This window comes from Girardinichthys multiradiatus, chromosome 4, assembly GCF_021462225.1.
Source record: "Girardinichthys multiradiatus isolate DD_20200921_A chromosome 4, DD_fGirMul_XY1, whole genome shotgun sequence".
Taxonomy (NCBI): Eukaryota; Metazoa; Chordata; class Actinopteri; order Cyprinodontiformes; family Goodeidae; genus Girardinichthys; species Girardinichthys multiradiatus.
The window spans coordinates 29,626,238-29,653,504 of NC_061797.1; the positions used below are offsets into that span (position 1 = coordinate 29,626,238).

Here is a 27,267-nt window from a genome sequence, read left to right on the forward strand (position 1 = left end):
CTTTATTTAAGAACTATTTATGTATCCAAAGCTGTCCGAACCTGCTTTTGGTATTAATCAAGTTGTCTTTGTTAAAATGTGTTTTGATTATCTGAAACTACTGAATGTGACTAAAAATAAAAACATAAGAAATCTGTAAAGGGGGAAAATTACAGTACAGTGCTCACAGGGCTGTTTAGGTTTTACTGGGGGAGTTGCTTTAATTATCTTCCTGTCCTTCAGATGTTTCAGTTTTTTACAAACATGCAGATTATTTTTATGCATTAATTTAGTAGAATGTGTTATACACATTATTTATGGTTATTCTTAAACTCTTTCTTCTTGGTTTTTTTCAATTAATCTCTCAGCAGCAATGCAAAGCTCTGCAGACAAGTATCATCTCCTCCTTCCTTGTGCTTATTCCTTCCTTCCCAGCATCCATCTTCGCCTGGTGCAGACCAAACAAAAGAGGGGGATGCAGCTCTGTAAACTGGGGAAGATTAGAAAGGGGAAAAAAAAGGTATCTAGAAAAATTAACATAAAAGATATGTGATTTTGTGGCCATTCAGAAACTCTTGGCTGTTGGGTTTGCCCCAACTCTGGTTTGAGACTGAGATAAGACCGAGAGCCGAGAGTGGAAGAAGATTAAAGCACAATAAAAGAATGGAGGGAAGGTTATTTATCTCATATATGCACTCAAAACGCAGCAGGATTGATTTACGAGGATTTGCAGCTTTAGCTGGAAAATGCCATGCACATTAATAAACCTTCTCTTTCTCTATAGTTTTCCTCTAAAGATGCTGTGGTTCCTAAAATTAGAGATACTTAATTTAAAATTCACCCCACTCCATAGAGATGAATAGGGAATGACAGGGCTGACTTAGAGATCCCGTGGATCCTCTGTAGACTGAAACATTTGATGTAATTTTCTTTTCAAAGGAGCACCATGACAGGATGATGTATTAAAGAACGCTTAAGGAGCAAAATACCTTTTTCCGCCTCCTGCCCTCTCACATGCTGTCTTGGTTGCTGCGCCCCCGTGTGGCGGGCAGGAGAGGCGCGGGTGGTTTAAAAGGCTTCGGCTGAGGAGGAACCGCTCACAGATCTGAGGAGCTCTGCGCCGGGAAAAGTTTACGTCAAAGTACCACAGACCACCCAAAGGAGGGAGAAACCGAAGAGATGGCAACTCAGGCGGAGCAGCTACCACACCTGCACCTGGCTGAGCTCACCGCGGCGCAGTTCATTGACATCTGGAAACATTTCGACACAGACGGTCAGTGAAGGCAGCTGTGGGTCTATCAATCAGATCAATTCGGATTTATTTGATTGTTTATTTAATTCCTGTTGTTTTTGTTTCATTTTTGATTCTAATTGATTATTTTAATCATCTTGAAAAGCAGCATTAATCAGTAGAAAAAAAATAAGACTCAGTTAAGTTAGTTTTAAGATGATGTTATGTTACATGCAAAAATATGAAATTCTCTTACGAATCATGCAAAACATTTTATGAGATTCTTGTTGGTTACTGACTTTGTTAGGAAGAGGTGTACTTTTTAGATCAATATAAGGCATTAAAGTGCAGAAAAAACGGAAATATGAAAATTTTAAAAAAGATGATGGAGGGGAAGATAAAGGGGTTGAAGAAATGTTGAGAGATTAAAAGGGGGAGGGAGAAAAAGGGTGCAAGGGGGGAGGGAGAAAGAGAAAAACAGAAACAAAGAGGTAGAGGAGACGATGGAGGATGGAAGATAAACTATGTTATCTTTTGGATCTTATTGGATGGAGCTTTTGATTCTGAAAGCTTATTGGCAATGGATTTGTTTGTGTTGGCTGTGTGTACCTTTTAATAAGGGCATACCAAGTAAAAGTACTCATTGTACAGACATGGAAAGCCACTGACTTTTAATTCATGGTAAAAGATTATTATTTATGACAAAGTTGTACAGCGATGCAGTTTTGGTTTTTGCTTTTGCTAAATTAAATATAAATAGGATAGACACAACTATCCTATTTGTTCAGGTCTTTATGACCAATGGAATATAAATATATGTATAATATTTTTATACATGCACACTTGGCGGAGGATACAGGGATGAGTTTCTACATTTATTGGCAATGTAGTTTAATTATTTATAGTAATATGCTTTTTGTTTGGTCTTGGTGCCTCTTTTTGGTTTTCTGTCACTCACTCCTGGCCGTCCCCTTTAATGATGACAGGATCACATGTTGACATAGTAAAGTCAAATTCTGAGAGTTGCAGTATTTTAAAAATAATTTACATTACATTTTTCTAGTGCAGGATATATCAAATCAGCTGATTTTTGTTGTAGAGGTACTTGAAAACAACAAATTACACACAATGGCCTAAGGAGGATAAAGAATTTTTTGTTTCCTGACGTAAATGTCAAATTTTACCATAACTACATACCAAAATCAAAGGACTGTTATTGGTTTTCATTTGGATTGGGTGTGTCACTATTAAGTCAAGTCAAGTTTATTTATATAGCGCTTTTCAGCAACAACGCACCCAAAGCGCTGTACATGAGGAAAAACATTACAATGTTACAGACACAGAAAAACAAACCAAATGACACTAATAATCCTTGGGAGTAATAATAATTAATAATCTTTCTGGGTTTACTGGTAGAAATTGGTTCCATGCCACTCTTAATAATAAAACATCTTATGCTAAAAGAAGATGATAATATTGATAGTCTCATCATTCCACTGAATTCTAACTAGGGAAGCTGAGTCACTGGTACAAAACAGCTTTAATCCACATTTTCAGGTGCTAATAATATATTGCTTTTACTGGTACTGAAGTTGAACTAAGTAATAACAGTCCATTGAAGTCTAACTAAGAAAGCTGGGTCATTGGTGTAAGAGCAGCTATAGTCCAAGTTACTAATAATGTTTGGTTTTCGCTGGTAATCCTTCTGACAATACTAAAAACCACTGAAAAAGTAATGAAATCACGCAATTAGGTGCAGGGCTAAGCAACACACAAGAAGAAAAGATTTTGCAAGAGTGCGGTGGAATCCTGGGGGTGTGAATATTATCACAGAGCGCCATTGGCCTTGAGGAGAGATATGGACCTTTGTCTCAATCGGCCGCAAAGTCTTATCTGGGTCACAGCTGTTCCGGGGTGCTGGGAAAGAGCCCCATTTTTACATAACATCCAGGAGATATTTTGTCGATAGCCACTTAGCAGAAGTTTCCAAGGCCACGTTGGGGCACCAGATTTAGAAAAACAATAAATGTTCTGGTTCAAGCAGTTGTGTGGATTTCCAACCACTTTAAGAGTTTTTATTGTTATCTCTCAATTGCGAATCCAAATATCCAAATTTCTGGGACTTTCCCGCAGTTCTGGAGCGCACAACCTTCTCCATGATCAAATCCTTTCACCTCTGAGTCCAAAAGTCGCTTCCAGGCTACGATTCTGTTCAAGAACTGTATGCAGCATGCAGTTTAGCTCTCTTAACAATTCAGTCTGAGCATTGATCGCTCTGCAGATTCCATCCAGCATCGCAAGCAGCTTTGGGATGCTTTGAACAGCTGCCCACGTTTTGCTACTCACTCGATAAGTCAGGTAACTGCCGGCTCCAAAAAGCAGAAATCCTGTTATCAAAAATCCAAATATATAAACGTCTTCTACATCCTCAACGGACATTGTAGCCAAGCACACAATCTTCCACTGTTCCCAGGAATCCATTGTGTATCCAGAGAAGAATGTACCGGCTGGGCAAGAGGGTTCTCCTTTACCCTGTCTTCCTGTGGAAAAAATTTGATCAATTGCGTTGAGAGACCAGCTGACCAAATCCATAATTTGCAAGTTTGGAAGATATGTAAAGTGAGGTTCTGAGAAAAACACAGACAAAAGCAGATACAGAACTATGCAAGAAGGAGGGAGAGAAAACGCGTGCGTCCTCCACCGAGAGCAGAGCAAGAAAAACCCCCCAGAAGGGCCCCCCCATCTCGCCACCCTGTTCAAACCGTTCTGGAGAAGCCCCTGTTTATAACAATATAGTGCACAGCAGCCAAGCTGTCAAATCAATGAACACGATTCAGAAATGATTTGTCCAAAAAAACTAAACACAAAGTCTAAAATTCCGATGCAAAGTTAACAATTAGTTGCTTATTGTTCTTCTTGTGGAGAAATTCAGCTGCCAGGAGATATTCCATACATTAAAAAATAGAGTCATAGACATCATTGCACACAACACGCACTGATGTTTATCCTGTTGGATTTTAAAGGGTATGCCAGCAAAATGGATTTTAGTATGGACTTGTTTTCAGTATGGAGACTAAAACCCTTTTAAGTAGGGGAGATTTAAGCTTTACTTTACTTTCCTTTGCCATGGCTGGAGATCGTGTATGTCAACAGTTTTTCTATACATAGGCAATAAACCATTACCACTGGGCAGATAAGTCTCTCTGAGATGGCAAGGTTTCATACTGAAGGTGTGAATAAGATTCTCAAACTGTGTTATTTGATTTGATTCTCCAACTCTATGATTGCATCTGGTTTTTTGCCCTATTTATTTAACACTAACGCTGACATTTCCCCTTGTATGATGAATAAAGGAATTATTTTTCTAATGCTGATGTTTGGCCTCAACGTGAATCTCTCTCAAAGTCTGAAACATATTTTAATCTTACAGATGAGTTAGATCTTATCAGTTGAAATTAATCCTCCAGCATTATTTCATGCAGCCATGAAACAGTCTGCCACATGAGCCTTCTTGTCATTTTCAGCCATTATGTGTTGGACAGCTGATATGGTCCTGAGGTGCCGTTGAGCAATCGGTAGATAAGCTGTGTTTGAAAATGCTATGGAGGGGGAAAGGGACTGCATCTGCTCAGTGTGCAGTGGTGCGCTCCATATGACAGCTGAGATTGAGTTCCTAACTAAACTCTGGCACTGAGCACCAATGAACTGAGAAAAAAATTTTCTGTGGGATTTGCAACTTATCACTGGATAAAAGCAATCACATACAACACTTTTTCAGATTTATCACAGATAATTTGTTCTTTTCCCAGCCTACAGTAACACTAACTAAAACAAACCAAATTTATTCATTTATTTTGAGATAAAATCTGGGTGCACCATTCTTGTGTTTTTGTTTAAGTAAAGCATAATTAAGACTACTAACTTAAAGAAAAAAAACTCTTACAGAAAAATCTCAAATTTGGGCCATTATTTATAAATATAAAGAACCCTCCGCCATTTGTAACCCCGGCAAAGACGAGTAAAGGGGACTAGCCATCAAATAATCCAATCTTTTATTGTAGCACATCTAATTAAAGTGTTTAATGGTGTAAAAGGCCATGATAGAAACGTCTTTATTTATTTTATAAATTTACTGGTGCCACACATACTGACATCCATGATGCTGATATTTAGCACAACCAACTTGGGCATCACTTGTTCCTCTCCTATGACATTCTACAAGGTTGGAGCATACTCAGAGCCACCTGGGGTTCCCTCTTCTCTTCAACTCAACATACACATTTTCTATATGATTTAGATAAATGGTAAATGGACTGAATTTATATAGCGCCTTTCCAGTCATACAGACCACTCAAAGCGCTTTACACTAGAGCCACATTCACCCAATTGCACTCACTAACGCTCACACATTCATACACCGATACGCAGATCGGTAGGCAACTTGAGTTTAAGTGCCTTGCCCAGGGGCACATCGACATACAGCAGGAGGAAGCTGGAATCAAACCCACAACCTTCCGATTGCAAGACGACTACTCTGCCTACTGAGCCACAGTCGCCTGTGTGGACATAGATGGTCAACAGCTCTAATGTGAGATTCTGCTCCTGCAACAAAAGATTATTTATTGGGTGGTTGCCAATAAATGTGAAGGTTGCTGTCATTTTCTAACCCTATACCATCTAATGTAACTGCAGTGACTTTTTTGCACATGATGCTAGGGTACTAGAAATAGGATTTTATTAGTTGTGGTCATGTTGCTAGTTAATGTGAGGTCAGAAAAATCAGATTTAATTTGTTATGTTATGCTGCATATGTCTGCAGACAACACGGACAGAACAGAGCAGCTTTGTTGTGAACTCAGCTATGCTGGTAAAAAAAACAAAGCTGGCATGTTATTTGACCTGATGACAGCACACAGTGTCCTTTTTCAACATCTTCTATCTTTTCTAGTAGTCTGACAGTTACGTTATGCTGATATTAGCAGGTAACACTTGGAAATAACTAAAAAGTCCCAAATATTTACATACTTTCAATGATCAAATTTCAGTGCATTTATGTACTAATTGTACTTTTTAATAGGTTGTTTATTTAAGAAATTTTATCTCCATTACTGTTTTTTTGCATGTAGTGCAGTAGCTGTGTTGTTGAGGTTGTAAACGCTTGAACGTGACACTGGCCGTAAGAACTACAATCTATATGAAGGCTTGGTCATTGGGTCATCTTTAGCGTGTTGTCTGTGCTTTCTTTGTTTTCTGCTCTGGTTTGTCTTGTCGGTTCATTTCTTTGTGTTCATTTTGCTAGATAGGTATTGCCATAGTTAATTCCTTTGTGTTTTGTTTCTTAGCATTAACTGTCAATCTCCACTCCTCCCTTAGTATATACAGCCACTACTTGTTTTTGTTCTTTGCTGTTTCATCTGCCCAATCCTGCTCTAGTCTGCCCTGTGTAATTCTGCCCTCACTGTCTTCTCTCTATGTTCCTGGTTTTTGGATTTTTGGACCTAGAAATTTGTTTTTGTAAGTTGCTTTTGTATTATGAAACATCTTGTTTTTGCTTGACCTCTGACTCCCTTTCCCCTGCATTTGAGTCCTCCACAACCACCACTCCTCGTTTGTGACAGATGGGAGGAAGGGGGTAGAATTGATAAAAAGAGATGAAAGGATAATAGATTAAAAGATGAATAAGGCATGGGACACATCACTGCATTTAATTCAATGCGTTTATGTTTTACTTTGAATTGGAACAACCGCTTTCTACATCTCCTATTAAACATTGAAATGCACTAAATTTTCCCTCACTATTCTGCCCATGCTTAGACTGGTGACAGGTGGGACTCACTGTAATGATTACAAAGGACCACTGAATGTCCTTTATAACCGGTGACCTAAAGAAAAGCTGTTAGAGTAAATGATTTTTCTCCAATGTGAGCATTATAGTACAAATGCAGAATGAGGGACAGAATGCTCCAATAAGCAACAATCTGATTGCCCTTTTAGGCAAGAAGATGCTCATTATTCTGCTTACACTCCAATGCAACTTCGCTCTCCGTGGTGTTTGTTTGTCCCAGCTGGAACATACATATCTCCAACCCTCCTGCTGCAGATGAATACACTTATAATGGAATGTGGACATTTGTATTGGATATTTTCTCCATTTTACCTTGTTTTTTTTTAACAAGTATTCAGTTAACAAAAATCCATTTTAATTCAAGATCGTATAGATATATAACATTATTCTTCTTTCATGCAGTTGTGGAGCTCTGGAATTCACTTAAGGCATGACTCGGCCATTGAATGCAAGCCCAATCTAATCAAATGTCAAATAATCAAACAGGCTTAAGCACAGCTTTAACTATGAGTGTAATCTGCATTATCTTATAAACTGATAATTCCTATTTAATCACAGAGGACTTGAGGGTGGACTAGTACTCAATGTTTAGCAACCGCTTCAAAACCTAAAGACTCTCTGTGGTAATTAAACTTTCATCCACCTCTAAGTCTTTAATCAAACTTCTGAACAGTCAACAAAGCTTGAAGTGACTTAAAAGCTTCATGACCGTCATTTTTGCAAAACAAAATTTGCTCCTCTGGTGCTCTGCAGGAAACGGTTACATAGAGGGGAAGGAGCTGGAGAGTTTCTTCACAGAGCTGGAGACTGCAAGACGAGGAGCTGGCGTGGTGAGTATGTGCTCATGTTGCTTGATACGGCTGACCAAATGTTGCCTTGCTCACACACTTTTTATCTCAGCAGACAGTTTTTTTGGGGGACTAAGATAAGGGCTTTTTTTATGGCCACTCCAAAATATATTTGTGACCAACCTTTAACTGCCTGATATCTTAAGATGTTGGTGCAATATTACTGCACATTGTTCTTTGCTCATTACGTCATCTATTTTTTAAATTGCACCAGTCCCTCCTGCAGCAACGCACCCCAACATGATGCTGCTGCCCACAGTTGGGATTGTGTTCTCAGGCTTGTGAGCTTCTCTGTTTTCCTCCAAATGTAACAATGCTTGGAATGGCTCAACATTTCATGAGTTTTCTCACACCACAGGAAATATTTTCAGAAATTAAGGCCTTTGCCCCTCTGTGAATTGTAAACTTTAATTTGGCTTTCTATGTAGGTTTTGCAGTAGTGACTTTCTTCTTCTCTGATGGCCTAATAGCCTATGTTGGTACCGTAATTGTCATGATATATGAGTAAGGAAGTGGACCAAATTGCAGATAGGAACTCAGGAGCAGCATAGTGAATAAAAATATTGTATAATATATATAACAAAACATAAACCTACAATCAGGCACGAGGAGAACTGGGCATGGACAGAAAACTGGGAAGATCAATGAGGAAAAAACAGGTATGGAAACAAAAGGAACCAGTGGAGAACAGTTTTTAATCCTACATTTCACACCAAAACATGTTTTTCTTGGGGGGCATATCATATGAGCTTTTCCAAATTGTTTAAAGGGGTAATAATCTTATTAATACAAAATTTCTTAAAAACTCTTTGTCTCTTTATTCTGGCATTAGGTAAATAAAAATAGTTTTGATAATTTTATCTGATCTAAAATAGAAAAATTTGCTAATTTAATGTCAGACGTGACATTAAATTAGATGTGTATTTTAAGCATTCTATGTAAATTCAGGTTTCCACTGCATACATTTATAGAGACTCTTACTATTATTATTGAATGAAGTTTGGCTTTATTCATTAAAAATGAAAACTTGAGCTAACTGAAACATGTATAATTTAATGTATTTTCAGGATCCCTCACATGCTTTGTTCAAGGAAAAGTTGAAAGAGTTCATGGCCAACTTTGACAAGAACTCTGACGGCAGAATTGAGATGTGTGAGGTGCGACCAGTTTATTTACTCCTGCTTTGTTTCTTGTGTGTACACTTTCTGCATCTTCATGACAAGCCTTTTTAACCAAATAACAAACAATAGCTATTTAAGTAAAGCCTTACTTGTTTAAAAATGGCCTATTATCTAAGAAACCCACTGATCTCTTTGTGCAGTTGGTCCAGATTCTGCCGACAGAGGAGAACTTCCTGATATGTTTCAGAGAGTTTGTGAGATCCAGTGCTGAATTCATGGATGTAAGTTTGTACATTTTCACACTTTGTTGGCAAGTGTTCCCACATAACTCTTTACATTACATCTGCTCATGCTCAATCAACCCTTTAATGGATTCAGTTAGCCCTCTAATTTACCGACTAAAGATTAGCCATGTTTTTTTCTCAGTTGAGGTTTTCTATTTTCTGGGTTTGCTCACTGAATATCTGATAAAAGTTACTGAGCTGTGAAATTTCCTCACAAACTCCTCCAGCAAGCTTCACTTTTGTAGTCTGTCCTGTGGGACACATGTTCAGCTGCCCCATAATTCCTTCAGTTTCCGTGCCAAGATGGGACGTCTGTTTTAATGTTGTAGTCCAGTAAGGATGTAAACTGTTCATCTAGACTGTTGTTTTCTGTATCAAACATACACAAATGCTTAAAATGTAACATTAATAAGTCGTTCCTTTAAAGCCATCTGAATGTAACATTTTCTGTATTATTTTGTGTAAATTAAAACATTTTTAAAGTATTTAAACCTTTACATTGATACATGCAGCAGTTTGCAAGTTTGCCCACTCTGCTTTTTTTTAGCTGTATGTTGGAAGTTGAAGTAATCTGAGGGAAATCAGAAAGGCATCAAGCATAAGCTCCAGTATGACTGAACATACACTTCATCCCCCAGCCACCTCCCCCCACTCCACTCCACCCTACCACACACTCACACTTCACTTATTTCCTTTTAGGAGGATTTTCTGGTGGGATGTCCATGCTGTTCCGTGTATTAAAGCTATTCTCAGAAAAGCCATACATTATGGATGTTCTACAGCTTTTTGTGTGTGTGTGTGTGTGGGGGGGTGTCAGCAAGTGCTGCAAGCATTTTAGGTATCCATCTTTGATAAGGAGGTTTAGCAAACTATATTTACACAAAGTCAAACAATACATGTATTGGTTTTTCTTCTAGATTGCACAGATATGTTTTAATGTTATTGTGGCTAAAGATTGAAGCTTTTCTCTATAAACATGAATCCTTATCTGCAGGCTTGGCGGAGATATGACACTGATCGTAGTGGATACATCGAGTCCAATGAGCTAAAGGTAACACATCAAATTCTGAATAGTATTTGGGGCACTTTGTGGATTCTTTAGATGCAAGAATGAACAAATTCTTCACAACATTTTCCAGTATATACACTGCTCAAAACAATAAAGGGAACACAAATAACACATCCTAGATCTGAATGAATGAAATATTCTAATTGAATACTTTGTTCTGTACAAAGTTTATTGTGTTGACAACAAAATCACACAAAAATCATCAATGGAAATCAAATTTATTAACCAATGGAGGCCTGGATTTGGAGTCACACACAAAATTAAAGTGGAAAAACACACTACAGGCTGATCCAACTTTGATGTAATGTCCTTAAAACAAGTCAAAATGAGGCTCAGTATTGTGTGTGGCCTCCTCGTGTCTGTATGACCTCCCTACAACACCTGGGCTCCTGATGAGACGGTGGATGGTCTCCTGAGGGATCTCCTCCCAGACCTGGACTAAAGCATCCGCCAACTCCTGGACAGTCTGTGGTGCAACGTGACGTTGGTGGATGTAGCAAGACATGATGTCCCAGATGTGCTCAATTGGATTCAGGTCTGGGGAATGGGCGGGCCAGTCCATAGCTTCAATGTCTTCATCTTGCAGGAACTGCTGACACACTCCAGCCACATGAGGTCTAGCATTGTCCTGCATTAGGAGGAACCCAGGGCCAACCGCACCAGCATATGGTCTCACAAGGGGTCTGAGGATCTCATCTCGATACCTAATGGCAGTCAGCAAGACTTGCGGCCCTCCAAAGAAATGTCACCCCACACCATTACTGACCCACTGCCAAACCGGTCATGCTGAAGGATGTTGCAGGCAGCAGATCGCTCTCCACGGTGTCTCCAGACTCTGTCACGTCTCTCACATGTGCTCAGTGTGAACCTGCTTTCATCTGTGAAGAGCACAGGGTGCTAATGGCGAATTTGCCAATCCTGGTGTTCTCTGGGAAATGCCAAGCGTCCTGCACGGTGTTGGGCTGTGAGCACAACCCCCATTTGTGGACGTCGGGCCCTCATACCATCCTCATGGAGTCGGTTTCTAACTGTTTGTGCAGACACAAGCACATTTGTGGCCTGCTGGAGGTAATTTTGCAGGGCTCTGGCAGTGCTCCTCCTGTTCCTCCTTGCACAAAGGTGGAGGTAGTGGTCCTGCAGCTGGGTTGTTGCCCTCCTACGGCGTCCACCATGTCTCCTGGTGTACTGGGCTGTCTCCTGGTAGCGCCTCCAGGCTCTGGACACTATGCTGACAGACACAGCAAACCTCCTTGCCACAGCTCGCATTGATGTGGCATCCTGGATGAGCTGCACTACCTGAGCCACTTGTGTGGGTTGTAGAGTCCGAGTGTGAAAGCACCACCAACATTCAAAAGTGACCAAAACATCAGCCAGAAAGCATAGGTACTGAGAAGTGGTCTGTGGTCCCCACCTGCAGAACCACTCCTTTATTGAGTGTGTCTTGCTAATCGCCAAAGATTTCCCCCTGTTGTCTTTTCCATTTGCACAACAACAAGTGAAATTGATTGTCAGTCAGTGTTGCTTCCTAAGTGGACAGTTTGATTTCACAGAAGTTTGATTCACTTGGAATTATATTCCCTTTGTTTTTTTTAGCTATATTGACTGGGCCATTCTAGCAGTTTTACTTCCTTTCTCTGGAACCAGTTAAGGGTTTCCATGGATGTGTTTGGGACTATTGTCTAAGTGTTTCATGTTCAATTTCCTCTCATCCAATTCAGTTATATGAAGCCAACCAGTCCCATATGTTGTAAGACGGCCCCTACTATGATGTTCCCACCTGCTAACTTCACCTTTGTCATGTTGTTTTTGTGGTGATGTGCAGAACAATTCTTTCTCCAAACTTGGTGTGTGCAATATCAACAACGAGTTCAGCTTTGGCCTCAACTGACCAGGCTATATTCTTCCCAGCTTTCACTGGCTTGTCCAAATCCTTTGCTTGTAGCAAACCTTAAATAAGCTTCAGCATGCTTTCTTCAGCAGTGGAGTATTGTGCAGCGATTGTGCATAGAAGCTAAAGTGCATACTAAATTGTTTTGAAGGCAGACACAAGGCAGGCAGAATCATTTTGAGGTGATTTATTAAAAGAACAGAATACTGAGTAACAAAGCAAAACATGGAGGAAAGTTTAAGAGGAATCATGACGAAGAACAGGAGAATCCAAAAAAGAGCCGTTGAAAATATAGAGCTTAAATACAATGATTAGTGGAGCATGAAATAGGTGAGAGTAAATAAATGAATGCACTGCAGCTGTTTGGGGAGCATGACTAAGGGAAAATTAATTATAGATGCTGAGTGAATACACAGTGATACATTCAGGGTCAGGGAAAAAACCAACAACATGGAAATACAGTGAACTTTATCACTGTATTATCACATTACCACTATTATATTTAAAATGCCAAAACCTAAGAATGAACAGATATACAACAAAAACTGTAAAACAAACTGACTGTCATATCCACAGGGCTGTGTGCAGGTTGGTGTGTGTGTGTGTGTGTGTGTGTGTCTACGTCCTCTGATTGCAGTATGTGACCATCAGGTGTGTCCTCACAGCAGTAGCTCTTCTGGGCGATTATCTTTTATGCCCAGAACGAGAAACAATTAAGAAGTACATCAATGAGTCCCTAAACAAAGGCCTAATTTGCCTGTCATCTTTACAAGTGGGGTAATTTTTCTGTGGAGAAAAAGGGCAAATCATTCAGACCCTGTATCGATTATAGAGGCCTGAATCAGAAACTGTCAAAAACAAACACTCCCTTCTACTCATTTCATCTGCTTTAGAACCCGTACAAGGTGCCACCATTTTCACTAAAGTAGATATTTGCAATATACACTATATTGTCCACATCTGAGAAGTTGATGAATTGAAAACACATTTAGGACCCATGCAGCCACCATTTTTCAGGCACTAGTTAATTTTGTCCTTCAGAATTTTTTGAACATTTTGGTCTATGGCTGTATGACAATATCCTCATCTTTTTCAAAGGTCTTTAGGAACACAATTCCCATGAGAGGCAGGTTATCCAAAGAATATCAGGCCAACATTTCACAAATCATCCCTAACTTTCATTACCTATGTTTTTGAGGGTGGACAGATGAAGACAGCTCCTGAGAAGATTAAAGCAGTTCAAGATTGGTCTACTCAAGAAAACAGCTCCAGCACTTTCTAGGGTTTGCAAATTTTTAAGGAGGCTTCATCAGGGATTTCAGTCTGGTAGCTGCTCCCCTCAGATCTACTAAAAAGCTATTTTCTTTGTCTCCCGAAGCTGATATTGCCTTTTCTGAGTTAATGAAAAGATTCTCTGCAGCTCTCATCCTCATCCATCCTGATTCTGCCTCCCAGTTTATCCTGGAAGTGAATGCAGATTGTGATGTTGGTGCTGTCCTGTCCCAAAGGTCTCCTTCAGATGCTGAGCTTCACCTATGTACTTTCTTCTCCAAACTAAAGGAACTATTACATTGAGATCATGACTTGTTAGCGCTTAAACTTGCCCTGGAAGAGTAGAGACATTGCACTGAGCAACCTATCATTGTGTGAACAGATCAGAAGAATCTCTCCTACCTGAAAGCCACTAAGTGACTCAACCCCCCACAATAACGCTGGTCTCTGTTTTTCTCACATTTTAATTTCACCATCAATTACCGTCCTGGATCCAGACATTTTAAACCTGACACTCCCTCTCTAGAGTTCTACATACCCCTGATGAACCCATTTATCCCAGTCCTGCTCTGTTGGGGCTCTCTCCTGGGATCTGGACAGCCATGTCCAATGTGTGTCCCAGTACAAACCAGATCCTGGAGAAGCACACCTGGTTGCTTCTTTGTCCCGTTCTCTTGGATACTGTTATCCATGCAGCAGTGGACGTGGTGGTGGCCTGGCTGTTATCTATTGCAAAGACCTGGACCTGTCCTGGCTTGAAAACTGGGATCATGAAACCTCTCCTTATAAAACCAACCTTGATCCAGATCACCTTGTCAAGGTGCTCCGACATATCCCGTCGAACACTACGACTGATATTACGAGGCGTCCCAAGTCTGACGTCACAAGACGCTATATAACAGGGCCTCCATTTTGAACACTCGCTTTTCAGCTGGAGATCGTGACCCGATCACCAACATCTGAAGCATCACCTGGAGAAGAGTCCCGAGTGGATTTTATTTATTCTCTCTCGTTGGCCAACGAACAATTCATAACTGAGGTTTCTGGACTAAGAAGGCCAGAAATTTAACTTTGCCGATCGAAGATGTGAGTTTAACACATAACTAAAAACACGGAGTTCGAGGAGACAAACCGCCACCGTGTTTCATCCTAAGTCGACTTTGATGGTCAGATCACGTTTTTTCCCCTTTTCGCCAAGGAGGCCAAAGGACGAAGAATGACCGCTTCTTGGAGTTTAACTGCGGACGCGCAACAACGCTTCACCCCCCCTTTTTCCCTTCCTCGCTCGACCCCGCTCAGAAGAAAGCCGACAAGAAGTAATAAACATCCTTTATTTTATTTATTTCTTAGAAAGCCTGGGCATAGTAGGAGGTCTTAGTGCGATGAGATTCGCTAGTTAGAATCTAATGTGTTCTGAATGATATGTGCATGTAACCTTGTTATTGAAACTTTGATGTGCTGTGTTGATGTCTGAAGCAGCTGTGCTCCCAGCTCTGTGCGTGTTTTTTGGGGTATTTTAACACCTGAGAGTCAGCGCAGGTGCGCTGTGAGACTGGACTGCTAAAATAACCTCATGGTGAAATTCCCCATTTTTCTTTGTCTTCAACCTCACTGCTTGCTAGCTTGCCGCCAAAAGTTTTATAACTCTTTGTCTGCTCAGGAGTTGGGGGAGGTTTTATGACTGAGTATAACTGAGTTACAATTGGAGCTGCGCCCCACCCTCCACTCACCCCACACCCCTTCGTCATATTCTCATTTTTGCCATAACTGCTGGTCGATTCAATACACACCCACTACTGTTTTGCTTTATTTTGCTTAGTTAGATATTTTACCCATTTTATGTAGAACTTTGCATGTTGAGTAGGTGATAAATATTCACATAGATGATAACAGAAGGCGTTCTGTGTTTATTTTGTGCAAGAGTTATTCGTCAGTCAAGATAAGGTTAAAGTTCCACACGTTTCGGCAGAAACGGTCGATTAAACAGTGACATCTCTGGTAATAGTTATTAATTATTACGGAGTATTTAACGGTTGTAATTATCAAAGGCGTTGAGCCACAATTACAACACCAGAAACATCTCTGGTCTCGATTCAGAAATGAGGATTTTGGTTAAAAAATTGATTTTGTCAAATTATGATTTTTTATTATAATTATTGATCAAGATTAATCAATCAATATTCATAACTCCCGACACAACTTACCTCTGCTCTTCAGTTCTATCCTGGATTTCTTTTGTGAACCTGGAAGAACTATCCATTCATTCACTTGTATGAATAAACGGTTCTAATTTATCTTTGGTGTTTGAAATTGGTGCCTGCACAAGGGTCTCATCTCAAACCAACCTGACACTGATTGATTAAACTCTAAGTTCTGTGGAATGTGACAGACTGGTCAAATTTACAGTCAGAATGATGCAAGAAGCATGGTGATGATTATATGAAGTGTTTTTTCTGGACCTGTGCTGAAAACATTAATCCAAACAATCTTTGAAATGTATGCAGTGTCTGAAGTGTTTTTAAAAACAATTTTTTGACTCAAAAACATTTGATCACCCCTGCAGTCGGACAAACTTCTAAAGTCTCTGTTGCTTCTTATTACACATACTGTATATCTCTAAACAAGCAAACTAAAGTAGATATTAGAAATAAATGCCAAGTTTTAGCCCCACTTCCCCTGACCTTTGTGTTGTCTAAGTGTTAATTCTTTAAATAGGCTTATTAAATTTGAATATATCTGAGATGCATTATCTGGCAAAAAAGAAAAACTTGTAATGGGGTCAAACTTTAAATCTTCTGCACCAGTAGAGTCCTCTCTATCCATCTGCCACCAAATGAAGCATCAACTGTCTTGCCCAGGTTGTATGTTCAAGGTTTTTTTGATGTCTGAAGTTGTTTGTCCTGCTGTTAAATGCTGAAAGAAATCTGATTAAATGCTTCATTAAACATCTAAAATGATTAGGAAATATCTGCCGAAAATGATGTCTCACCAGAATCACGTTCATCCCTGCTTTTGTATGTAATGTTTGAATTCCTGTGATAAATTACTGTAATCCAACATAGCCGTGATGAGGTTGACTGCCCTCATGTTGTTGGTGTAAATACTTATGTACATTTCACGCTCATGTACTTTGATATGATAAAGGAAATAAAGAGGACTGTGTACATTTCATTTCCACTGATTCCTACCATAATTACAGTCAGCTGGAAATGTTTAAAGTTCTCTCATCACTGACTGTTGTTGGATTTTTCTCTTCTCAGGGTTTCCTGTCAGACTTGCTGAAGAAGGCCAACAGAGACTATGATGACAAGAAGCTCAACGAGTACACACAGACAATCGTGAGTGCTAAAACGTCTAAATTGCCAGCATTACCAGACCTTAAAATATAACTGCTTATCAATAAATATGTTAAGCATGCTGCTGTATTCTGATAAACCTTGAAACTAATAATTTTTTAAAGACCTATATTGATCTTAATATCTTCTCATAACAGTTTGCCCCTAAAGATGCCATATTTACAACTTACAGTTGACTGCTGGTCAAATGCCTAATGTAGCATTATGTGATGGCTTGAATATTAATCAAATTTGCACATACTGCACCTGTAGTGCTGAGATGTCACTTTTCTTGCCACCAGGGTCAGTCGGCCATCTGTGAGCTGAACACACTCAACCGCTGCAGTTTAATCTCACTTCAGTGGATGTGTTTAACACGTGATGCATGCGTGTGACAAGATCACAGCAACATGTTCCCAAGCTTCCTCTGATAAATTCAATTTTGATTTTCTTTTTCTGTAGCTAAGGATGTTTGACCTGAATGGTGATGGTAAACTGGGCCTCTCTGAGATGGCGAGGTAAGTGTCTCTCCTAATTGTATTTGTTCATCTTGTTTGAGTATTGCCTAAAGGGTGCTCCTGGGATTAACACGGATGAGTTTTTGTCTTCTACCACAGGCTTCTGCCAGTTCAGGAGAACTTTTTGATCAGATTTCAGGTAAGGTTACTTTCTACTTTCAAGTATTGTCTTCTATTAATGTAAAAATCCAATGCTTTGCACAAGTATTCATTGAAACCCCTTGAACTTTTCACATTTTGTCACAGTGCAGCCACAAAGTGTTACTTAATCTAATTTATTATTAAAAGTGTGTTGGGAATATGTATTCAAGCAATCCCCTTTAGAGGTCACCTAGCTACTAAATAGAGTTCAACTGTGTGTAATTTATTCTCAGTATGATTCCAGCAGTGAAGGCATCTGAGATTTGTTAGGGACACATTTGTGGAGATGTTTAAATCAAAGTTAGGTTACAGAACGCCGTCCACCTAAATTAACAAACCGGGCAAGGAGAGCATTTATCAGAATAGCAGCCAAGGGGCTAACTCTGGAGGAGCTGCTGAGAGCCACAGTTCACGAGAGAGAGAATCTCTTGACAGGACAATTATCACTTGTGCATTCCAAAAATCTGGCCTATAGGGAAGAATGGGTAAAAGAAAGCCGTTGCTCAAAAAATCTTTGAAAGGAGTGTTGTTTGTAGTTTGCCACAAATTATGTAAGGGTCAAAACAAATATAACAAATATGTGGAAATATGTGCTTTGTTCAGATGGTCAAAAATTAAAATTTTTGGGCCACATGCGACATCACCCTAAAAGCTTTTCATCGGCAGGGACAGCGAAACTGGTCCGAAGTTATCAGAAGATGGATAGAGCTAAATACATGGTAACCTGGAAGGTTTTCCTGCCGGAAACATACAGTGAGAGCTACAATGAAATAGTTTAGATTAAAGCAAACTCATGTATTAGAATGGCCTAGACGAAGTCCAGAACTAAATTCTAAATATATAAATGAACAGTATTGAGGCTCTAAACACAAATGCATGGCACACTTCAGACTATTATTCGTAAAAAAAAAATATATAACCAAGAATCCCTTTCCTTTCACCTTACAGTTATGACATATGTTGGGTTCACATAAATCCCTAATAAAATACATTGAAGTTTGTGGTTGTAACATGAACAAATGTGAAAAGGTTCAAGAACTGTGAATAGTTTGGCATGGTGTTGTAAAACAATCTGGAAGGACAGATCAGGTATTGCCATAAGTGCTTCCCAACACTGCATATCTAGCAGCAGCAAAACTTTTTGAATTACTCTGCAAGTAAGTTGAAGAATGTTTTTTTTCTAAAAACCTGTCAAACATACAGTACAGACCAAAGGTTTGGACACACCTTTTCATTCAAAGAGTTGTCTTTATTTTCATGACTATGAATATTGTAGCTTCACACTGAAGGCATCAAAACTATGAATTAACACATGTGAAATTATATACTGAACAAAAAAGTGTGAAACAACTGAAAATACGTCTTATATTCTAGGTTCTTCAAAGTAGCCACCTTTTGCTTTGATTACTGCTCCGCACACTCTTGGCATTCTGTTGATGAGCTTCAAGAGGTAGTCACCTGAAATGGTTTTCCAACAGTCTTGAAGGAGTTCCCAGAGATGCTTAGCACATCAGTTGTGTTGTGCAGGAGGTGGATACAGTACACAGCTGATAGTCCTACTGAATAGACTGTTAGAATGTGTATTATGGCAAGAAAAAAGCAGCTGAGTAAAGAAAAACGAGTGGCCATCATTACCTTAACAAATGAATCAGTCCGAACAATTGGGAAAACTTTGAAAGTGTCCCCAAGTGCAGTCGCAAATACCATCAAGCGCGACAAAGAAATTGGCTCACATGAGGACCGCCCCAGGAAAGGAAGACCAAGGGTCACCTCTGCTGCGGACAATAAGTTCATCCGAGTCACCAGCCTCAGAAATCGCAGGTTAACAGCAGCTCAGATTAGAGAACAGGTCAATGCCACACAAAGGTCTAGCAACAGACACATCTCTAGAACAACTGTTAAGAGGAGACTGTGTGAATCAGGCCTTCATGGTAAAATAGCTGCTAGGAAACCACTGCTGAGGACAGGCAACAAGCAGAAGAGACGTGTTTGGACTAAAGACCACAAGGAATGGACATTAGACCAGTGGAAATCTGTGCTTTGGTCTGATGAGTCCAAGTCTGAGATCTTTGGTTCCAACCACCGTGTCTTTATGCGGCACAGAAGAGGTGAATGGATGGACTCTACATGCCTGGTTCCCACCGTGAAGCATGGAGGAGGAGGTGTGGGGGTGTGGGGGTGCTTTGCTGGTGACACTGTTGGGGATTTATTCAAAACTGAAGGCATACTGAACCAGCATGGCTACCACAGCATCTTGCAGCGGCATGCTATTCCATCCGGTTTGCGTTTAGTTGGACCATCATTTATTTTTCAACAGGACAATGACTCCAAACACACCTCCAGGCTGTGTAAGGGCTATTTGACCAAGAAGGAGAGTGATGGGGTGCTGCGCCAGATGACCTGGCCTCCATAGTCACCGGACCTGAATCCAATCGAGATGGTTTGGGGTGAGCTGGACCACAGAGTGAAGGCGAAAGGGCCAACAAGTGCTAAGCATCTCTGGGACCTCCTTCAAGACTGTTGGAAAACCATTTCAGGTGACTACCTCTTGAAGCTCATCAACAGAATGCCAAGAGTGTGCGGAGCAGTAATCAAAGCAAAAGGTGGCTACTTTGAAGAACCTAGAATATAAGACATATTTTCAGTTGTTTCACACTGTTTTGTTCAGTATATAATTCCACATGTGTTAATTCATAGTTTTGATGCCTTCAGTGTGAAGCTACAATATTCATAGTCGTGAAAATAAAGAAAACTCTTTGAATGAGAAGGTGTGTCCAAACCTTTGGTCTGTACTGTATTCTAAAAGTAAGTCAACCATAGTTTGTAAAAGTAGAGAAAATACCACTTCAAGATACTGAATTCTTTTAAATCTCATTCTTTCTTTGCCACCATGTCAGTCTTCAGCCGTTCCAGTTAAGTAAGCCGAAGCCAGTTTGTTTGGGCATAGTGTATGCAGATTTTGTCCAACCTCAGCATTTCATGCATGGCGCAAATCCCACTTAACAGTGGCCACGCTGAAGATTAAACCAGGTGGAAGCACAAAGTGTTTACAACAATCTTCAAGCTTTCATGTTGCAAATGTAGAATTCAGTAATCCTTTGGCTGTAACATTGTGGTTTTATCTGTTATATCTAGGAAGGCACAATACGTGTGCAGAAAAACATTTAGAGAACTAAGAGTTAAAACCTAAACTTGCCTTCACTCCTCCTTGCTGCATGCTAGTCAGATATAAATTGCTTTGAGTAGCTGGTCCTAAATCACTCATGCAGAGGATAGAAAAGATTGAAATGGATTCAGTAAAAGCATGAGATGGTGAGCTTTCATGAGTGCATGCCATTCACTAAGATTATGGATGTCTAGGCCCCCATGTTTACTCCTGGCTTGCAGGGTACACAACTTCTGTGTTATTCCCTGCAGGTGGTGAGACTTAGAAAAAGACTGAGAAGCTTGGTTTATACAGGGGTAGTTAGGAGTGGAACTGTCTCCTATCTCACAATATTAGCATATTTCATCCGACCAATAAAAGAAAAGGGTTTTTAATACAAAAAATGTCAACCTTCAAATAATCATGTACAGTTATGCACTCAATACTTGGTCTGGAATCCTTTTGCAGAAATGACTGCTTCAATGCGGCGTGGCATGGAGGCAATCAGCCTGTGGCACTGCTGAGGTCTTATGGAGGCCCAGGATGCTTTGATAGCGGCCTTTAGCTCATCCAGAGTGTTGGGTTTTGAGTCTCTCAACGTTCTCTTCACAATATCCCACAGATTCTCTATGGGGTTCAGGTCAGGAGAGTTGGCAGGCCAATTGAGCACAGTGATACCATGGTCAGTAAACCATTTACCAGTGGTTTTGGCACTGTGAGCAGGTGCCAGGTCGTGCTGAAAAATGAAATCTTCATCTCCATAAAGCTTTTCAGCAGATGGAAGCATGAAGTGCTCCAAAATCTCCTGATAGCTAGCTGCATTGACCCTGCCCTTGATAAAACACAGTGGACCAACACCAGCAGCTGACACGGCACCCCAGACCATCACTGACTGTGGGTACTTGACACTGGACTTCTGGCATTTTGGCATTTCCTTCTCCCCAGTCTTCCTCCAGACTCTGGCACCTTGATTTCCGAATGACATGCAAAATTTGCTTTCATCCGAAAAAGTACTTTGGACCACTGAGCAACAGTCCAGTGCTGCTTCTCTGTAGCCCAGGTCAGGCGCTTCTGCTGCTGTTTCTGGTTCAAAAGTGGCTTGACCTGGGGAATGCGGCACCTGTAGTCCATTTCCTGCACACGCCTGTGCACGGTGGCTCTGGATGTTTCTACTCCAGACTCAGTCCACTGCTTCCGCAGGTCCCCCAAGGTCTGGAATCGGCCCTTCTCCACAATCTTCCTCAGGGTCCGGTCACCTCTTCTCGTTGTGCAGCATTTTCTGCCACACTTTTTCCTTCCCACAGACTTCCCACTGAGGTTCCTTGATACAGCACTCTGGGAACAGCCTATTCTTTCAGAAATTTCTTTTTGTGTCTTACCCTCTTGCTTGAGGGTGTCAATAGTGGCCTTCTGGACAGCAGTCAGGTCGGCAGTCTTACCTATGATTGGGGTTTTGAGTGATGAACCAGGCTGGGAGTTTTAAAGGCCTCAGGAATCTTTTGCAGGTGTTTAGAGTTAACTCGTTGATTCAGATGATTAGGTTCATAGCTCGTTTAGAGACCCTTTTAATGATATGCTAATTGTGTGAGATAGGAATTTTGGGTTTTCATGAGCTGTATGCCAAAATCATCCGTATTAAGACAATAAAAGACCTGAAATATTTCAGTTAGTGTGCAATGAATCTAAAATATATGGATGTTAAATTTTCATCATTACATTATGGAAAATAATGAACTTTATCACAATATGCTAATATTTTGAGAAGGACCTGTAAGTTGAGGAGGGTTTTACATCTGATGAAGATCCTTCCTGATTGACTCCATTTGGACGCTTTCCGGATACGTCCCACCAGGAGAAGAGCCTGGGGTAGAGCTAGAACCTGCTGGAGGGTTAGAGATCCTAATAAACCTGGGAACCCTTTGGGATCGCCCGAGAATGAGTTGGATGGTGTCCCAGGAGAGGAGGACGGGTGGGCCTTTCTCCTGGACCTGTTAGCCCCCATCACTCAACTACGGCGGCTGTTGCCTATATTTCCAGGGGTTGAGAGGAGGGGTACACCTTGGACAATTCGCCACTCCATCACAGAGACACTCAAGACAAACAACCATGACGACACATACCTCAGCACAATTTAGAGGTGCCAATAAACGCAGCATGCATATTTTGGGACCATGAGGACCCTGAGAGAACCCAAGCATGCACTGACAGAATAGCTTTTATGTCACAATGAGTAGGTGAATTTTGACACATAATTTAATTCTTTTAGCCAATCAACAAGAAAAGAGGCCACAGAAAGTCAGTTACGAATTGGAAAGATGGTGTAAGGACCAGGCATTTTAAGAGAAATATTTGCTTTAGGGAATGTGAGTCATCTTATAGCAGTCAGGTCCTGTTGTTTTTTTTTTTGTAATATCATAGAAACACATTCCCTACTGTCAATATTTTCTAGTAAAATCATCTACATGAAATGACTTTAATGTATTAATCTCACTGAATAGCAAATCAAAGAGGTCTCGTGACTATAATGATAAAATTTATTGGGGCTCCCTGATTGTAATTGCCCAGGGACTCCTGATGGTGTCAATCCTGCTGTTTCTGTATGTGTGCTGTAAGCCTTATTTTTAAAAATTGATCATTTTAATAAAACCAACAAATGCACATTTTCTGTTTTAATTTTGTTGGCATAGTGTGAGCAGCACACTACGTCTACTTACCTTCCACTTCTGCTTTGTGTAATTTTTTGGCTGTACAGCCTTTATTACATTGCTGTGAGTGAAAGAGACCATTTAAAATGAGCAGTTTCAAGCCTAAGTTTTAACTCCCAGTTTTTCCTCCGCTGTTTATCAATAAGTCTTTGTAATATCATATGGTATGGCCATGATGGATGCTTATAGAAACAGAAAAATGTTGGCAGACACACACCATAAGCTTGTTTTATTGTATGTACACCATTTAGATTTTTAACATTTGCACCACAGTTACAACATTATGTAAACCTTCAACTATCTTGTCCTGTTTGCTCCAATTTAAATGTGCTTCCCTGTGAAAGCAGATCAACATTTTCTCTTGATCGAGGATTAGTCAGTCTGATGAGGATTAACTCAACTCTAGTCCCAGTTATCATAATCTGCATGGATTATTATCTGTGGTGGATCTGGGGCTTTTACAGCTTTCGAGAAATATGCATTGGTTTCTAATTGTTTTCACTTTTTCTCTCTCTCTCTGTGTTACATCATAGGGTATCAGACTCACCGTTAAAGAATTTGACTCGCTCTTCACTTTCTATGACAAGGTAAAAAATGTGTTTCTGTATGTAAATGTGGAAGGTACCTGAACAACATTCTGTAGTTATTGTTGTGAATTTTTGAGGCTGTGCAGCCAGACATCTTTGCAATGGGCATCTGTTCACTCTGTCCATGTTGCTACATGGAAGGGGTGGTGGAAAACACAGATGATCACGTCATATGGATTCATCCTCTAGAGAACAATTCATGTCAGTCTTTCTAATGGGTGTCGAGCTCAGACAGATGTCTAACGTAGATGTTGACTAAATGACATCACCGGACTAAGAGTAAATGGCGAAAGGATACCATTGTCAGTCGCATTTTCACATTTCTAAATTTGATTTGCACACATTTTTTTTCACTGAAATAATTATCTTATTCCTAAGACAAGGGATCCATTAATACAGCTTAATTAAATGCCCACATTTAGCAATCATGTATGGAGTTCAAATTCCAATTAAAAAAACAAACAAGTAATTTAATAATAGTTTATAAATGTAATAATCTACATAAGACTTGAAATGAATACAAGATTAGGTAAATATATGTATCTAGGGTCAAGTAAACGCATCAGTTATTAAATATCAAACTTAATAATGAAATGGAGAAATAATATTTTAATTAGTTCTAATTTAGTATTTATGAACGTATTTATTTCACACTACATAGTAATATGATTTAAACTGTGACTGTGGAAAATAACAATTTGACATACAAATATCAAAACATTCTAAAAATATGTAACAAAGTAAACAATTACAGAAATAAATAACATCTAGTCCGCGTCCAAAGTCAGGGGGCGGGGCTAACAGTATTTGAATGTGATTGGTTGTATCGGAATATCTGTGCAAGCTGGCCAATTAGATGTTTGGGTTTATGATTTCAATAATGTATGAATTAGACAGTTTGAATTATTTAATAGTTTACAGCAACCATGTGCACAGAATTATATAATAAAATAAATATAGAAATAATAACTATGCTTTTAACATTTTATAAAATCAAACTTTAATTAATGATTTTAACATTAAATGATATATAGGCGTTTGACAAACACATGTAGATTCATTTGTTCAAATTATCCCTATATATTTATAGTTGCTAGAAGCCAATATGTTGAAATATGTCAATAACTACTAGATGAATACATTTTAAAACATTTTTTTTCTTCCTTCCTTTCTGCAAATATCAGACTTATAATGTCATCATAAGGTTCTTATATATTTTTCTGTTTTGTGGTCTTGACTAGGCTGAAATCCACATTAGAGCAGTGGTGTTGAGAACACTAAATTTGTCAAATGAAAAGCTGGAAAGAAAGTATTTTTTTCCCATGCATAATGTCTGACATCTTGTATTTTCTCTTTGATCAGGACGGTAATGGCTACATTGATGAGCAGGAGCTGGATGCTCTGCTGAAGGACCTCTGTGACAAGAACAAAATGGTAATGAATACTTCACCTATTGATTGATTTGTTCAGTCCCTCTTCTGCTGGCCAAGTATAGCACTGAGATGGAGCAGCAGCCTGAGATTCTATGTGGCTGTGTCATTTCTGGCAGGACATAGACTCGACCGGGCTGGTGGACTACAAGAAGAGCATCATGGCTCTGTCGGATGGGGGGAAACTGTACCGCACTGAGATGGAGATTGTCCTGTGCCGGGACTCCACGCTGTGACCTACCTGCCTGCCTACCTGCCTGCCTCCTGCCTGCCTGGGACCCTCCTGTCTTCCTGCACTGCTTCCTTCTTTTCCTACCTCTCAATGTAACCTGGTGCATGTGTGACCTCTCGCCAAAATACTTTGGGCGAAGACAAAAGTGTGCCTGAAAGCACAGAAAATACCCGTTGAGCTTGCTGTTTTAGACTTCTGAATTTATTTTCTTTTAAAACATAAAGCTATTTATTGAGATTTTAAAGGCAACTCAAGAATATCGTGTATTATGCGTTTGTAATTTTAAATTGATTGCATATGTTCCCTGTAGATTTAAAAGAATTAGCTCTGTTTTGTAGCATCTCATTGTTTTGTTTATTTCAGATTAATTTGTTAGAATGTTTGTTTTATTTGATGAGGCTGGTACTGTTCTATAGAAATATATAAATCACGGAATAAATAAATCTAACATAAACACAGATGCTACTGCAGTGAAAGGTTTGTCTAGTGCTGTAAAACACTCACCTCTGTGTCGAGTGTAAAGATTACATGTTCACCACAGATCGCCAGAATCGAGTGTTTCCCTGTGCTCTAAGTGCTCCCTCACAGTCTAATCTCTTGCAGACAGAAAGTGTGCTGTAGAAGGAGCTTGTGCTGATCCATTTTTTATAGAGTCTCAGAGGAACAGGGTGACTCTTTCAGAACCATATTGAGAGAAAGTGAGCAAAATAGGACCTGGATGGTTAGGGCACACTTCCTTTCACACAGAACAGCCTTCCAAGACACAGCATGAGGAAACACAGCCAGCGTTTCAAGCTTTGTATCTCAGAAAACAGAACAGCATGAGAGTCATGCATGTTTGAATGACCCGAGGTCCTTAATATAAGTGAACTGAGTACAATGTAGGCCAAATTTTGTTTTAAATATGCTGTTTCTCTCTGAATTTACCCCTCACATGTAAGCAAAACTGTCTAACATCCATCAATTAATCATGAGCGGTTTCATATTTAATTAAACTCACTGTTTTTGAGTCACACCACTTTTCTCACGCTATTACTGCAACCGCACATAGGCTCGCTCACAACTCCTCACTGTAACTGTCCAGTTTTACACACATCTCGGCATGCAAAAGATATATATATATATATATATATATATATATATATATATATACAGTACAGACCAAACGTTTGGACACACCTTCTCATTCAAAGAGTTTTCTTTATTTTCATGACTATGAATATTGTAGTTTCACACTGAAGGCATCAAAACTATGAATTAACACATGTGGAATTATATACTGAACAAAAAAGTGTGAAACAACTGAAAATATGTCTTATATTCTAGGTTCTTCAAAGTAGCCACCTTTTGCTTTGATTACTGCTCCACACACTCTTGGCATTCTGTTGATGAGCTTCAAGAGGTAGTCACCTGAAATGGTTTTCCAACAGTCTTTAAGGAGTTCCCAGAGATGCTTAGCACTTGTTGGCCCTTTCGCCTTCACTCTGTGGTCCAGCTCACCCCAAACCATCTCGATTGGGTTCAGGTCCAGTGACTATGGAGGCCAGGTCATCTGGCGCAGCACCCCATCACTCTCCTTCTTGGTCAGATAGCCCTTACACAGCCTGGAGGTGTGTTTGGGGTCATTGTCCTGTTGA

General features: G+C 39.8%; 1 protein-coding gene across 1 annotated transcript; it reads left to right on the forward strand.

The window, feature by feature from the left end:
- Positions 1–1,042: 1,042 nt before the first annotated feature.
- LOC124866594 (calretinin-like) lies at positions 1,043–26,088 on the forward strand. The gene is made up of 11 exons (XM_047362453.1): positions 1,043–1,252; positions 7,809–7,885; positions 8,971–9,060; positions 9,225–9,305; positions 10,303–10,359; positions 16,798–16,875; positions 17,335–17,390; positions 17,490–17,529; positions 23,915–23,968; positions 25,331–25,402; positions 25,518–26,088. Exons 1-11 carry the CDS (start codon positions 1,159–1,161, stop codon positions 25,632–25,634), a joined length of 816 nt encoding a protein of 271 aa, XP_047218409.1. The 5' UTR covers positions 1,043–1,158; the 3' UTR covers positions 25,635–26,088.
- Positions 26,089–27,267: the final 1,179 nt, after the last annotated feature.